Genomic DNA, 15675 nt, shown 5'->3' on the forward strand with positions numbered 1-15675 from the left:
ACTCCCTCCACCCCACCTCCCAGTAGGGTAGGGAGAAGGCGGGGCAGATAGGCAACTCGTGAGAACTGTTAAGCTTTAGTATTAGAACTTTTAAGCTTTGAAGAGGCATATGTAGTCTGTGGTTTCTTGTATTCATTTTTCTGTAACTGTTTATCAAAACTCCCAGTCTCTATTCTGCTAACAAAAAAAAAGTCTCATCTTGGAAGAAAAAGAGGATTTTATAGTCAGTCAGGTATCATCCATTTAGCTCTACTTACGGTAGCATTTAAACAAACAGGTTTGTGCTTTAAATGCAAGATGGTGCGTGGTCATCAAGAGGTTCCTTCTGTTTTTATGATGTTTTATGTCAAGAAAATAAATGTTTAAAGAAATTTTTCAGTTTAGAAATATATTACACTTTTAAAGAGTTTTGGTTTCAGTGTTGCTGTTTTGGTGTTTGTTTTTTTTTAAATAAAAACTTGCATTATTAAGTAAAGAAATAAAATTAATATGTACTGAGGACCATAACTCTTCTGTGTTGGAGAAATTCCCCAGTATGTGCATAACAGTCCAACTCTCACTCTGTTTTCCTGGTAATAAACAGCACTGCAATCAAACCGTTGGTTTGTCAGAAGGAACTGTTACATCTCATAAGATCTTTATGAAGTCAATTCAATACTGCACTTCCTATAAGTGTTCATGTAATTTGTAGCTACCGCTCATCTCCCATGAAATGCTGAGAATTCCCTTGGTAGGAAACCCTCTTTTTCCTTCTCTCAACAGGCTTCAGAATAATAATATGAGATGAAAATGGATAATGCATGCATATGTTCAGTTTTCCTTTATCGCCTCACACACGATTCTCCTTCCTTTTCCCTCCTTTTCCTCATAAAAGAGGTTTTCCACTTCGGTTGCCTCATGTTAAGATCATTTCCCTTTACATAACTCCAATGATAACCTCTTGTGTTATCCAGAGATTATGCCAATCTGCCATCCACATCTAAAAATATTTCATTTTACAATGTGGTTTGAATGTAAAATATAGCAGCATCTTTGACAGATTTGTGTTCCAGAAGTATGGAAGCAGGAAGAATCCTATCCACAGGAGAGGAAAAGACTTTGAACATGCTTGTCAGTGTCTGTGGGCCTAGATAGCAAAGTTTCTTGACAACTTGCTGTAGTTTATAAACATTTTGAACTTTTGTTTGGGTCCATGTGGCAGTATCATCAATGTACATTTGCTATTTTCTCTTCCTATGTACTGTTACCCAAAAGCCTGAAGTGTATTTATTCATGAGTCTGAGAAGTTATTTATATATGGGATCTCAATGTTGTCTTTTTGAAGTCCATTGATTTTATTTTAGTAGGAAAGCAAACCACTACTACTAAGGGAAAAGTAAACTTTTTTCCTACATTTCGATCTGTCATGTTATTGCTAAAGCAGCTTGCTAGGGTGCTTTAAGTCATCACTCTCTCTAAAAGAGAGTGAACCAGCTTCAGGCATTTGTGAGAAACTTTTCATGTACATTTAAGTCAGTTCTTGATCTTGTCTGTACTCTGCAACAGATGGCACAGGGAAAAGGAGGTTTCCTGCTCTTGATGTAATGCACGTGTTCATATTGCTAAAACAAAAGCCTTTAAAACGGTCCGAATTGCAGAATTGTTGGAGTTGGAAGGGACCTTCTAGAGAGAACCTAGTCCAACTCCCCTCCCAAAGCAGGATTGCCTAGAGCAGATTACTCAGGACTGCATCCAGGTGGGCCTTGAAAACCTCCAGAGAAGGGGACTCCATGACTTCCCTGGGCAGCCTGTTCCAGTGCTCTGTCACCCTCACTGTAAAGAAGTTCTTCCTCATATTTGAATGGAACTCCCTATGTTCCATCTTGTGCCCGTTGCCCCTCGTCCTGTCACTGGGAACCACTGAAGAGTCCAGCTCCATCCTCCCTCGAACCACCCTTTGGATACTTATAAGCATTGATAAGGTCTTCTTATCCCTCAGCCTTCTCTTCTCCAGGCCAAAGAGTCCCAGCTCTCTCACCCTTTTCTCATAAGGGTGATGCTCCAATCCCTTAATCATCTTTGTTGACCTACGCTGGACTCTCTCCAGTAGTTCCATGTCTCTCTTGAACTGGGAGCCTAGAACTGGACACAGTATTCCAGTTGTGGCCGCACCAGTGCAGAGCAGAGGGGGAGAATGACCTCCCTCGACCTACTGGTCACATTCTTCCCTATGCAGCCCAGGATCCCATTGGCCCTCTTGGCAACAAGGGCACATTGCTGGCTCATGGATAGTTTGCTATCCACCAGGACCCCCAGATCCTTTTCCTCAGAAGTGCTTTCCAGCAGGTCCATCCCTAACCTATATTGGTGCCTGGGGTTCTTCCTCCCCAGGTGCAGGACCCTACACTTGCCCTTGTTGAACCTCATTAGATTCTTCTCTGCCCAGCTCTCCAGCCTGCCCAGGTCACACTGGATGGCAGCGCAGTCCTCTGGAGTGTCAGCCAGTCCTCCCAGTTTGGTATTATCAGCAAACTTGCTGAGGATACACTCTGTCCCCTCGTCCAGGTCATTGATAAATATGTTGAACAAAACTGGACCGAGTATTGACCCCTGGGGGACACCACTGGTTACAGGCCTCCAACTTGACCCTGCTCCATTAATTACAACCCTCTGAGTCCTGTCACACAACCAGCTCTTAATCCACCTCACTGCCCCCTCATCTAGCCCACACTTCTTCAGTTTCCTAATGAGGATGTTATGGGAGACAGTGTCAAAAGCCTTGCTGAAGTCAAGGTAGATGACATCTGCTGCTCTCCCCTCATCCAGCCATCTAGTTATAACATCATAGAAGGCTATCAGATTGGTCAAGCACGATTTACCCTTGGTGAATCCATGTTGACCACTTCCAATAACTTCCTGTTCTCCAACGTGTTTGGAGATGACATCTAGAACGAATCACTCCATTATTTTCCCAGGGACAGAGGTGAGACTAACTGGCCTGTAGTTTCCTGGGTCCTCCATCTTGCCCTTTTTGAAGACTGGAGTGATAATTTGCCTTCCTCCAGTCCTCAGGTACTTCTGTTCTCCATGACCTTTCAAAGATGATAGAGAGTGGCCCAGCAATAACATCTTCTAGTTCTCTCAGCACTCGTGGGTGCATCCTATCTGGGCCCGTGGACTTATGGATGTCTTGTGTGGCCAAGTGGTCTCTAACCCAGTCCTCCCCTACAGAGGGAAAATCTTCCTCTCTCCAGACCTTCCCCCTTGTCTCCAGGGTCTGGGATTGATGAGGGACAGCTTTACCAGTGAAGACTGAAGGAAAGAAGGCATTCAGTAACTCCACCTTCTCTGTGTCTTCCGCCACTAGGGCACCCACCTCATTCCTCAGTGGGCCTATGTTTTTCCTAGTCTTCCTTTTTCTATTGATATACTGAAAGAACCTCTTCTTGTTATCTTGAAGCTGAGTTCTGCTTGAGCTTTTGCCATTCTAATTTTCCCCCTGCATAGCTTCACTACGTCTTGATGCTACTTGTGGTCATAACTCTTGAATCCTAAGGAGACTACAGTTGTCAAGACTACAAACAGAATAACTTCTAGATCCATTTCTGTAATCACATTACTGGTATTTTTTTTTTCTAACGTGCTACTAATTCTCAGTCTTTGAAGTAATTTGTGAAATTCTGCAATAAGGCAGTTAACATTTGAAAAACAGCTATACTATTTGTCTACTTTTGTTTATTATGTGCTAAAATTGACTGTTATAGCAAATAGGAGTTTTGAGCATGTCTTAAGTGTACTGCAGCAGATGCTCCTTATTTATATCATCTCTAAGGGCAGTTTCATGTGTTGATACAGGGCCATTTTTCTTTTATGTAATACTAGGTATGGATCACGTAACTGATGCTCAACTCCCGTTGCTAGCAGTAAAGAAAGTTGCGAAGAAACTGAGAACTGTTTTTATATTTCAAAAACAGCTTGAGGGAAAATGCCAAATGCTTCAGTGATGTTATAAGATACTAATACTCATGGGATTTATTTTGCAGGACTGAAGTGTGTGGCCAGTGTAATTGGTGCTGTATCATTCTGAAAAACCCTGCAAATTGTAGGGAATAAAACTTACTTGAGACACTGAATGGAAATGTCTGTTCACTAGGGCTGATCAGAGTGAATTAATTTGAACCTGATATATTTTTTCAGATTTATGCTGTTGTCCTACATTAAATACAGATTTTCTCTAAAGTTAGTTGGTCCTAACTTTAATTAGGTAAGACTCAAGTGTTAAATGCTTAGAAACAACAAACTTGTGCAAGTAGTTTGGCTTACTACTTCTGCTACGTATTGCCACATATCTGACACAACTTTGGTTGTATTTACTATTCAGTCAATTCTTCAACCGTTTTTACAATTTTCGTTGTGGTTTTTTTTTGTAAACAAATAACTTTCTATTTTGGAAGTTGTGCAATATTTCCATTCAATTTGTTCTTTTGTTTTTGTTTTTTTTTTCAATGAGTTCATTCTTTCCTCAATATTTTAACAAGTCAAAGTCAGTTTTTTACACACTTTGGACTTTCATATGAATCAAATTCATTCGTAATCATAGAAAAGGACAAGTTTGTCTTGTGGTAAGGAGCCTGTTAGTTCATCACGGTTCCTAGGTACTTCTAATAATTGTGTTCTTACCATTAACAGTGATATGAGAAATTCAACGATGAAACAAATCATAAAGTATATGTACAAAAGCTTGCTTTTTTTTTTTCTTAAATCAAGACATTACATAATTTTGATGGTTCTGACAGTACCTACCTCTTGTCTGTGTTTAGGGAATATGTTATCCTAATTATTTAGAGGAAACTACTAAGAGTGTGTGTCTGTTTTCTGAGTGCTGTCTTTTAAGAACAAGATTTTAATAGGGTAATTTTTCTTCAATTTCTTTAGCATTTGCCCTTGCTGAGTTGATTGACAATTCTCTGTCAGCTACATCACGAAATACTGGTATTCGGAGCATACAGATAAAATTGGTAAGATAGAAATATTCCGCTTTTTTTCAGGTGTAGTTTGCATTATCTTTTTTTTCCTAGTGCTCCTTGTTTGGTTTTTTTTTTCCCCAAACAGTTATTTGATGACTCACAAGGAAAGCCAGCCGTTGCTGTCATCGATAATGGAAGAGGAATGACTTCTAAACAGCTTAACAACTGGGCTGTATATAGATTGTCAAAGTTTACAAGACAAGGTGACTTTGAGAGGTTAGAAAGCTTTAATCATTTTTACAACAATTAGCAAACTCTGTGAAGGTTCATGGAATATTGTTTTAAGACATATCTATACCAACACTTAGTTAGGAAACAGAAGCTTCATAACACATAACTGGTCTTCTAATATTATGATAATGTGATAACATTTTTTTTTTTTAATTCTTGTGGCCTTTTCTAAGCTGTCTTTGACTTACTTACGTAGAGTAAGGAGCATTCTGTGTTCTGCAGAGGATTTTTATAGTGTATCCAACTGTTACCTGAAAGCCCTTCAGTAGTGCATTAAGCAATGCATTCAGTGTCCGTTATGCTACTGTTAAAATGGATAGAGCTTTGGTTTAGGTTTTCTTTTTTTCTTTTTTTTGCTACCTTAATCATGTACAACGTAATGCGAAATTATACCTGAAGATGTCTGTTTTTTGAAGAAGGCTAGGCAAAAAAACTTGTTTTGCATTTAAAGAAGAAAGATGAGGTTTATGGTGGGTTTTGCCACTTATGTGAATTCATTTTACAGTTTTGAATCTGTTCTGAAGGGGTCTTCCACCTGCACAGCCAGACTTAACCCTAGTGTAGAAAATTCCAGAGAAGCAGTTATGTAAGTTCTTGAGCTTTAGTCACTTTTTAAATACCTTAAGCCTAGGACAGTAAATGTGAAGATGAGGATCACAGCCTCAATCCTAACTAGTTTGTCCTATGAGAAACTGGTGTAAAATGTAATGGGGCAGTGTAACGTGGAAAGTGATAATATAGCTGAGGAAGGGCTTTCTTTCATTGGAAGCACCTCCAAATAGAATGACTAATATCTGTCAAACAAATGGAGATAAGCACATAAAAAGTGATTGTGGGCCATCTAGTAATTTGTAAAGAAATCCACTGCTTTTTTGAAATTGCTCTAGTTGAATTTAATAACAGTAGAAATGTATAGTATTTTTAAGCTACAGGTTTAAATTGTGGTTGATACCATTCAATGGGAGGATAGCTGTGAATTATACCAGGATACCTATATACACCTTGTTTTCATTTGGGACTGCTATGATTTAAAACCAGATGCTTATCCTACTATTTGCTTAAACTACGTAAGACTGGTCATCCATCAAAGCTGACCTGAAAGACATGGAATTTCATTACTGGTGGCATATATAGCCTCTCTAAGACTGGCATAGTTGGTAGACATTATTTCCCATTTTAACTCAAAAAAGTATTTCTATGAAAGGATGATGTCAGAAAGATCAGGCTTGCTTTGAAAGCCCGTTTCATTTGCAGCAGCTTCACAGTTAATATCTTGCCATGGTCAAAGGGAGAACATCCAGGGGTTTGCCTTTTACCTTCTACCATCAAAACTGTGTATAATTGCTGTTACCGCAGTACCTGTTGCACAGACCTATTGACTATGTCCCTGTTACAGTTAACAATGGAGAAAAGTTTTCAGGGTAATAATTTCTTTATCTATCAGATTCTCCCTGCCATCTAGTGTCCTCTCTTTCATCTGAACTTCAGCATAAGAAGTTTGTGCATAGATAGCAGTAAGCAAAAGAGTTATTTATAAGAAAAAGTTGAATTTGTATGACTTAATAAGATTTGGTTTGCTAGAAGGGACTCAAGTGTCTTATGAGATGACTTAGAAAAAGAGTTACTCTGTCATCATCCTTTTAAAAATAATACATAAAGAATTTTAGGCACAAACATTTTAATGTTGCAATTACAATAGGTCTAAAGTGAAGGATTTTGAACAAAGTGAATGCAGTAGAAATTTAATGCAAGCTGTTTAGATCAGAAGGTTCTCTTTATTTGTTTTAAATGTCATTTGTCTTGAGAAAATTTATTAAAGCCACTTTTATTCTCAGTGATCATTCAGGGTATGTACGCCCTTTGCCAGTGCCTCGTAGTTTAAATAGTGATATCTCATATTTTGGAGTTGGAGGCAAACAAGCAGTGTTCTTCGTTGGACAGTCTGCCAGAGTAAGCAAATGTCAATCTTTAACTTCATTTTAATACGTTTTTACATAAGCAGATTGTTGTTATCCTAACTTTTTGTAACAGCATTAAACTATTTTATGATACTCATTTTAAACCTTACTTTGATTTTTAAATACTGTTTCTTTAATAAAAACAGATGATAAGCAAACCTGCAGATTCTCAGGATGTTCATGAACTTGTCCTTTCTAAAGAGGATTTTGAAAAGAAGGAGAAAAATAGAGAATCAATATATAGTGGATACATTCGGAACAGAAAGGTAAATAGCCTTAATGCTCTCTTCTTTTTAATTGAAAGCCTGTCCCAGGTTAACAAGATTAATATTCTTGTAATACCTATCTGGTGATATCTTTAATAATCACTTCCTTTTACACTTCGGAGTATAAAAGGAAGTAATAGGAAACTTGAAGACACTGTATCATAAAGCTTTATTTGTAGGTGATTCTTTTTATTTTTTCAGTTTAGCTTAAAGGACAGAAATGCCATATAGTTTGACATATCAGGTTATGAAAAATATTTTAAAATACCTTTCTAAGAACAGCGATTGTTTTGTTATGTATGAAATAAAGAAAGATGTCCATTTTCTGAGGTATTAAGGAATAAATTAGGGAAACAAACTGTGCTTATGTAGAAGTGTGTAGAAGAGCTAACCTGCATATAGGCAAAAAGTCCAGCCAGATCAACAAAACTCAGTGGTTTCACAAATCACTAATTTTGTAAAAGAAATTAACAATTTAGTTGAAAACTAAAATGAACAGTCCTGATGTTTTTCATGAAGAAGTAAAGCTTAAGCAAAAAGCTGTAAGATAAGGAGGAAGACCAAAAAAACCTGTTCTTTGGACATTTTTGAGCAAGAGGATAAAGACAAAGATAATAGCTAAGAGTGCTGATGGGAGCATAAGTGGATGCTGTGTATGATGAGGTAATCAGACCTTGATTATAGCCCATGTCTTGAGGCTTGTATCAGAATTCTTGGCCTTTTATATGAGTTTGAAAGGAACAGAAGGTGAATAAGGATTTTATCATGCCAATCTTGGGTCAGTGACTTGTGACAAAGAATGGTCAGAAAAGTACGAGTGTTATTTTTAATCTGCATGTAATATAGATAAGAAGGTAGAGTCACAGAAATAGAAATTGAAAATAAAAGCAAACAAAATCTATCTTTTTGTAGAGAGCAGAAACACTTTTCTTCCCCATTTGATGTTAAAAAGGGAGGGTGGGAGATGGAAAAGTAGAAAATAAGCTCATAGACATCAGTTCATTAGCTGGAGGAAACTAGCAGAATGAGATGTATAGATACTACTAAAGAATTCAAGAAGGTGTTACGATCAACTGTTTGAAAAGTTGTGGTGATAATATAAAATGAAAGTTAAGCTGATGTAGTTAAAAAAAATTTTTGCAAGTGAAGTTCTACTAGAGGTAAAAAGTAGTTTGTAAATACCCAAGAGGGAATAGATGCTGTGAAGTGCTCAAGTGATAGAAGAATAACTCAACAATTGTGGCAATAAAGGATAGAAAAGTCGTAAGAAATTTTTACAGATCACTGAAATAGCCAGGCCAGTTGGTCATACTGATGTGAAATTAAATGTGTGAATTTTTCTCTCGAATGGCTTGAAAATGGTCCACAATGCACTATCTACAGTTAGCTAGGAGATATGTCCTTTCACCAGCTCAGTGATGTGTTTCTTTTTTGCCTGTTTTTCTGCAAAATGAGGCATGAAGCTGCATTTACTACAGCATGGAAAAGCATATCTTTTTCAGTTGTACCAATTGTTTGCTATAAAGATCTCAGTCTTTGTATTAAAACCAGCGTCTTTTCTGGATGCATCAAATGTAAAGGACTATTCACTGGTCCAGCATGAAGCCTGACATCAACCACTGTGTTTCTATGCAGCTTAGAAACCTCCTATCATAATAGCTAAGTGCATCCGTCTGGGAAAAGACAGTACTTTCTAGAATCAGGAATTTCTTTTTCTGTGTGACTATTGGATGTTTCAGCTGAAACTGAGGATTTGCCATTTCTCTTTGACAGCGAAAGCATGCTTCTTCCACTTCAATTTCTGTTACGGAAAGCAGCCTATTCATTTAAAAGCAAAGAATTCTTTTTCTGGCTTGTTTTTCTTAAAAAAAGACTTAAGTATTTTGGATGTGTTAGTTCTACTTGGTGGATGAGAACATGGATATCATACAGTGCCACATTAAACATGATTAAATGCATTTCTAGACTGAACACTTCAAATGTTGTGATGAAAGTAAGTTGAAAATGAACTGGATTAGGGATGTCAGATTCTCAGTTGTTGACTTTAATTTGGAAGCTTTTATTTTATGCATTAATCCTTTGTGATATTTAGCATTGTGTGTTCTTTATTATTTTCCTTTCCATTTTTTAATCCCTTTGAAAGCTGATAGGAGTTCAGAAATTCAGTTTACATTCCTGCTTTTATTATTTTACTCTTTTTGTAGCCATCTGACTCTACTCACATCATAAGTGATGATGAAAGATTTCTTCATAATCTAATATTAGAAGAAAGGAATAAAGAGAGTTTCACAGCAGTTGTCATTACAGGCGTACAACCAGGTCATATGCAGTACTTGAAAAACTACTTTCATCTGTGGACAAGGCAGCTGGCGTAAGTTTGTGATTTAAAAGATTTGATTTAAAAGTGGACTACTAACAAAGTCAGATAATTATGAATTACTTCCTTTTGGTACTTAGTCATTTGCTTTATTCCTGTTAAGGCTGTTGATATGTATTTTCTTGATGCCACGATTAGTCTTCCTAGCTAATTGATTTTGCAGAAACTAGAAAAACTGAATGGGGCCCCCCATCCAAAGAAATATCTTTACAAACATCAGTTTCAGTGTGACTTGATAATTGATACATAATTATCCAATCTAATTATTCATAACCTAATGAACACTTTATAGTTAACTTACTTGATAAGTTACTTTTCTCACAGCTCCGCTCCTAACCTTGTATCTAGCTTTGTATGTAGAGTTTGGGTTTTTTGCTTTTGTTTCTGGGGGTTTTGTTGGGGTTTTTTCACACAACAACAACAACAACAACAAAAATGCTGCTTCATCCCAGTTTACAAGGTAAAATGATATATGATACTGTCAACTCAGTGCTAGAGTAGTATCATCAGTGGGCCTGCAGAGCCTGGAGATACGGAAGTCTGTGATACCTTTGAATCATGTGGGTTTATCTGTTAAGATGATGGCTCTATTTGTGAATGTAAACTGAACTATGAAGTCACAGCCTGATTTTGAAATCTGGCAGACCACAGAACTTGATTTTCATGCTATAATTTTATTTTTGTGTTACCTGCAATCTGATAATAATAGATAATATGAGGATTAGATAATAACTTATTACATGGAACAGCATTCATTGTTGCATCTAAGAACTTGGGGCTGAAACCTTTTTTAACCTCATTGAAGTGTAGGGGTACATCTACATTGACAAATAACTCAGGTCCCTCGTTAGCTTCTAGGTGCTCTTCTTGTGAACACTCACACTTAGGTGTGTATTAGTTCATTCCAGTGATCTGTTGAAGTGAAAGAACTGCGTCCATTTGAGATGAAACCCAGGTGCAGTTATTCAAGTTAATGCCCTGTAGCTATTACAGTAAAACCAATCAGATTTAGCTTCCCAGTGCTGCACAATCCTACATCACGATTTCAGCTGAAACGGCCTTCTCCCCTTCAAAAATCTCTGCATACCCTTCTGCCATGTCTTTTGCCACACATGCAGGATACCAGTTTCATTCTGCGTTAATGGGCTACAGCACAGCCCTTGTATTGGTTTGGATGCTTTGGAGGGAGGGGACATGAGCTCCTAAAACAATTATGTCTTAAGGCCATGAGAGCATCTTATGAAGTCTGGAAGAAATGCAGACAAAATGCTAAGCAGTTTGGACATACCAGTCTGCTCTAAAGTCCTGAGCAATGAGACCATGAGGAACTTTTGTCTGGGAACCAAGATTTGTGCTTGCAAGTGCATTTAACTTCCGTCATGGATTCAGCCCCATTGACATGTATAATCTCATTTTTCAGCAAATCACCATCCTGAGATTTAAGGACTGAATCTTTGAAGAATTAGGTGCTGAAAAGTTGAAGTAAAATGGAATTAAGTTACTCAGTTTTATCAAGTTTCATATTTCTGTGAAAATAATTAATCTATCTGCTGGTGTGGATTTTTTGGAGTTTCTTAAATGAGCCCAAGTGCCATTAGAAAATAATGCTTACAAATAAAAAAATTACTTCTAATAAGCAGATCACATACATGACTGCTGCCTATATTCAAATGAGGTATCTTTGGTTTTTTGTAAATGAGGACAGTGATTGTTTGTTAAATGTTTCTTTTACTATTAGATGATCAATACAAAATTGGTATCAGAAACAATGTGTGGGAAGCTTTTTGGCTCTAGTTCTTTTAATCTCCAGAGTGCAGAACAAATTACACTTGTTTTATTAGTTTGCACTGTGATGTAAATCTGTAACCATGTAACAGTCATAATTTTTTTCACTTAGGAATTATTTTCCAATTTGTAATGTTTCTAATTATTTTATCCAAAAATTGATCCTAATAGATTGTGCATGAAGGAGATGAGAGTTGAAAGGAGTGAAAAGGAGCATTCACTCCCTTTAGTAACCAGAGATACATGTTGTCATGGAGTTGATTTATAACAATGCAGTGAACCAGTTATATTTTAATTAAAAAATTAGTTTATTTAGATTTTTGAAAATTATAATGTGCAATTTTAAAATTTCACTTTCTGAGATTTATTATTAATTTTAAATGTATTTCAGACATATCTATCACTATTACATCCATGGACCAAAAGGAAATGAAACTAATGCTGTAACAAAAGTTCTAAGTCCTTTTAACAACATCGACATTGAGGTATGAGGTTTTTATATTAGTCAAAATTCTTCTCTGATGGCAACTTATTTCATATTGTGCCTGCTTCTCTTTAATCATGGATTTTGAACTACAGCAGCATTTTAAGATGTATTTGTGATTTAATTTTTTTAATTTTTTTATCACTGCAGCATAGGAACTAATGCATTTTGCTAACAAGATAAATGTCACAAGTGCTAATTACTGGAGGGTTTTTGGTCTAAGAAAAATCAACTTGTTTCATTTTTTCCCAGATTTCAATGTTCGAAAAAGGAAAAGTACCAAAGATTGTCAATCTTAGGGAGATCAAAGATGACATGCAGACATTGTATATAAATACTGCAGCAGATAGTTTTGAGTTTAAGGCACATGTTGAAGGAGAAGGTATAGTGGAAGGCATCATCCGATATCATCCGTTCCTGTATGATAAAGAAACATACCCCGATGATCCATGTTTTCCATCAAGTGAGTGAAATGTTTTGCTGCTTATCAGTTCTATTATAGATAATCCTAGTATTCTAAATGTTTTAATGAAATAGAAACCAGAACAATTTAAATTGAAGTGTAATAATTATCTAATTTGGGTTGTGGTAGAACAGAAAAGTTCACATGCTTTTGGATGAACAAATCCTGTGAGCAAATTGGCTGTTGTGGTAACTCGTTCATGTAAACCTGATCTTAGACATAACAGCGTCTGATTTCAAACTGTAAACTCTTATGGAATGCAGTCTGATTGAAACGTTTCCACTTGCCTGACTGTTAGATCTTTGCTTTGAGAAAGAAATGAAATACCAGCAGTTTGGTTCAAGAGATTCTAACATCGGGATACCGCAGAGATCAACATGTAGTATAAGTCCTTAATTTGTTTTAAAATTTGTTTTATCTAGTCTTCATGATTTCTCAGATGCTAGAGTTTTAAAATAATTTGTGTTGGTGACTTTTTTCTTCTTTTTTTTGACAAACCAAATATTGAGTTTAATTGTGACAAGATTTTATAGTATTAGAAGAACATCAGTTGAAACTGAGAGGAAAAAGTAATATTTATTTAAATTTGAAATTTGCAGATTTGGTAATATTATTCAGTCTCTGTTCAAAATTTTTTCTTAGCTTTCTTCAGGTTTTTCTGCTTGGTATTTCTAAAACAGAAAAAAAATTTCCAATATATATACTTAACTTGATATCATGTACACTGCTATTGTGCCTAACTTAGTACATATAATCAATAAATAAGTATAAATAGTCCTGAATTTAGACTGCTCTGTTTTTTTGATATTATATTAGTTTTTAGAAGAAATTTATTCATGGAGACTGTTTTCTTTTTAATCAAGAATTAAATGATGATGATGATGATGACGACTGCCTTATAGTAGAAAAGGGTGCCAGAGGAAAAAGACCTATTTTTGAATGTTTTTGGAATGGAAGATTAATACCATACACAACTGTGGACGAGTAAGTGGTAATCTCTTTCTACAATGTAAACCAGTCTGTTCCTGTAATCTCTTCTATTAAAAAAAAAGGGCTTTAATGTCTTTCTGCTCTTGTTTAAGTTTTGACTGGTGTGCTCCTCCAAAGAAGAGAGGGTTGGCACCAATTGAATGCTACAACAGAATTTCTGGTGCATTATTTACCAATGATAAGTTCCAGGTCAGCACAAACAAACTCACTTTCATGGATCTGGAGCTGAAGTTAAAAGATAAGAATACTCTGTTCACAAGAATCTTCAATGGACAGGTAATAATTGTATTCTGCTGAGTGTTTCTTCTTGGCAAAGTTTGATGCATGAGATGTAGAAACCTTTACTCACTAGTCATTTGTTTGTGTCACTGAATATTGTGTCACCAGTTTCTGAAGAACTTTCATCTTAAACACTTTTGCAGAACTTTGTAGCAGACACTTCTGTCAGTTTTAGTGAGTAGTAAAGCTGACTCTTTACATTGGAAAAAATAAGAATTAGTCTTTTTCTTAAACAATGACTTTATCTAGTTGTTTTGTGTCAGTTTTTGTGGAAAGATCCTCTTCATAGAGGAATACGAGTGCTGGGGGAAACTTTCTCTGACTTGAAGTATAGCTTTCTTAGAATTCTGTAGTGTTTCCAAACTGAAGAATCCGTTTATTTATTTATTTATTTATTTATTAGTACAGTATCACTGTACTCTTATAATTATTCATTTTACTGAAGTTGTCAGATTTAAATTTTGTAATACATTAATATGTATTTATTTTGTAACCTTTTTATAGGAGCAACGAATGAAAATTGACAGAGAATTTGCTTTGTGGCTCAAAGACTGTCATGAAAAATATGACAAACAGATAAAATTCACAGTCTTTAAAGGAGTAACTACTCGTACTGATTTGCCATCCAAAAGAATGCAGAGCCCTTGGGCAACATATGCTGCAATAGAGTGGGATGGAAAAACATACAAAACTGGACAGCTGGTAAGTTAGTTGCTCACTGATGTTGGGGTTTTGTTTGTTTCTTTTGTAATAGAGCATTTGAACCCTATAAAAGTCAAATACTATACATTTGATGCAGAATTAATGTATTGACATTAATTGTTGTTTTCTCTTTACAGGTGAAAACTGTTAAGACTGTTCCAATATTCTATGGAACTATTGAGAAATTTTTTTTGTATGGCGACCATGATGGGGATATATTTGCCACTGGAGGAGAGGTTCAAATTTCTTTGGTAAGACAAATATAGAAAGGATTCACACACCTAGTGTGCCTATGGGATCTTTAATCATAATCCTGGGTCAGACTTATTTAAACAACAACTTAATGACTGTTGAAAATTACGGTATTTTTTGAAATTCAGCAATCTAGAAATAATCAAACTGCTTAGTTAGATTAGTTTTAATGTAAGTATATTAAAATTATTATTAATGATCAATGATCTGATTTATTTAAATTTGCATATGATATAGAGTGTCACAGTTGCTATCAATAATACGTTGCGCATCCATGCACAACCTTGTGATTTCAGCAAATTTTAGAAAGAGTGTCTTGTGGTGTCACCAGGTTAGCATATTGCATTACGTCTATGTCCCTTAATAGAGAGGTATTTCTTCTCTCACATATTATAATTTGGGTATTTATAACTGCCCTCTATTTTTTTTCAGGAACCTCAGGCATTGTATGCTGAAATGAAAATTATTCCCATCTCAAAACTTGACAGAACAGTGTCTGACAAAGTTGTTAAAAAATACATAGAGGATGAAATGGCGAGGTAAGCTCTAAATTGTAAGTGGTTACTTGTGGACTTCCTATTAACAGTTTAAGGAGCAAACAAAAGTTCAGTTTTATTCCCAAGTGGGAACAGTTAGCTGTTTCAGTAGAAACAAAACCAAATAGAATTCTAAACCAAGAATAAATAGTCTGGGGTGGTTTTTTGATTTATTTTATTTTCCAAAAAAAGAGCTTTGTGTATTTTCTATTTAAGATTGTTTTTTAACTCTTTCTTTTTTACTAGACTTCCTGACAAATTATCAGTAACATGGCCTGAAGGAGATGAGTTATTACCAAATGAAACAAGATTTGCTGGTACACCAATAGGTATACTTTTTTCTTCC

At 35.9% G+C, this 15675-nt stretch overlaps 1 protein-coding gene across 1 annotated transcript in view; it reads left to right on the plus strand.

Annotated features, from left to right (window-relative positions):
* The window catches only part of SMCHD1 (structural maintenance of chromosomes flexible hinge domain containing 1), an 86640-nt gene that overhangs the window by 14749 nt on the left and 56216 nt on the right, over nucleotides 1-15675 (plus strand). The window contains exons 4-16 of the mRNA XM_074146228.1: nucleotides 4915-4997; nucleotides 5092-5222; nucleotides 7073-7187; nucleotides 7342-7461; nucleotides 9666-9832; nucleotides 12015-12108; nucleotides 12360-12570; nucleotides 13434-13554; nucleotides 13653-13836; nucleotides 14344-14541; nucleotides 14679-14792; nucleotides 15226-15332; nucleotides 15576-15658. Of these exons, the coding sequence (XP_074002329.1) occupies nucleotides 4915-4997; nucleotides 5092-5222; nucleotides 7073-7187; nucleotides 7342-7461; nucleotides 9666-9832; nucleotides 12015-12108; nucleotides 12360-12570; nucleotides 13434-13554; nucleotides 13653-13836; nucleotides 14344-14541; nucleotides 14679-14792; nucleotides 15226-15332; nucleotides 15576-15658 (1728 nt within the window). The remainder of the gene's footprint in view (nucleotides 1-4914; nucleotides 4998-5091; nucleotides 5223-7072; nucleotides 7188-7341; nucleotides 7462-9665; nucleotides 9833-12014; nucleotides 12109-12359; nucleotides 12571-13433; nucleotides 13555-13652; nucleotides 13837-14343; nucleotides 14542-14678; nucleotides 14793-15225; nucleotides 15333-15575; nucleotides 15659-15675) is intronic.

This window comes from Numenius arquata, chromosome 4 (assembly GCF_964106895.1).
Source record: "Numenius arquata chromosome 4, bNumArq3.hap1.1, whole genome shotgun sequence".
Taxonomy (NCBI): Eukaryota; Metazoa; Chordata; class Aves; order Charadriiformes; family Scolopacidae; genus Numenius; species Numenius arquata.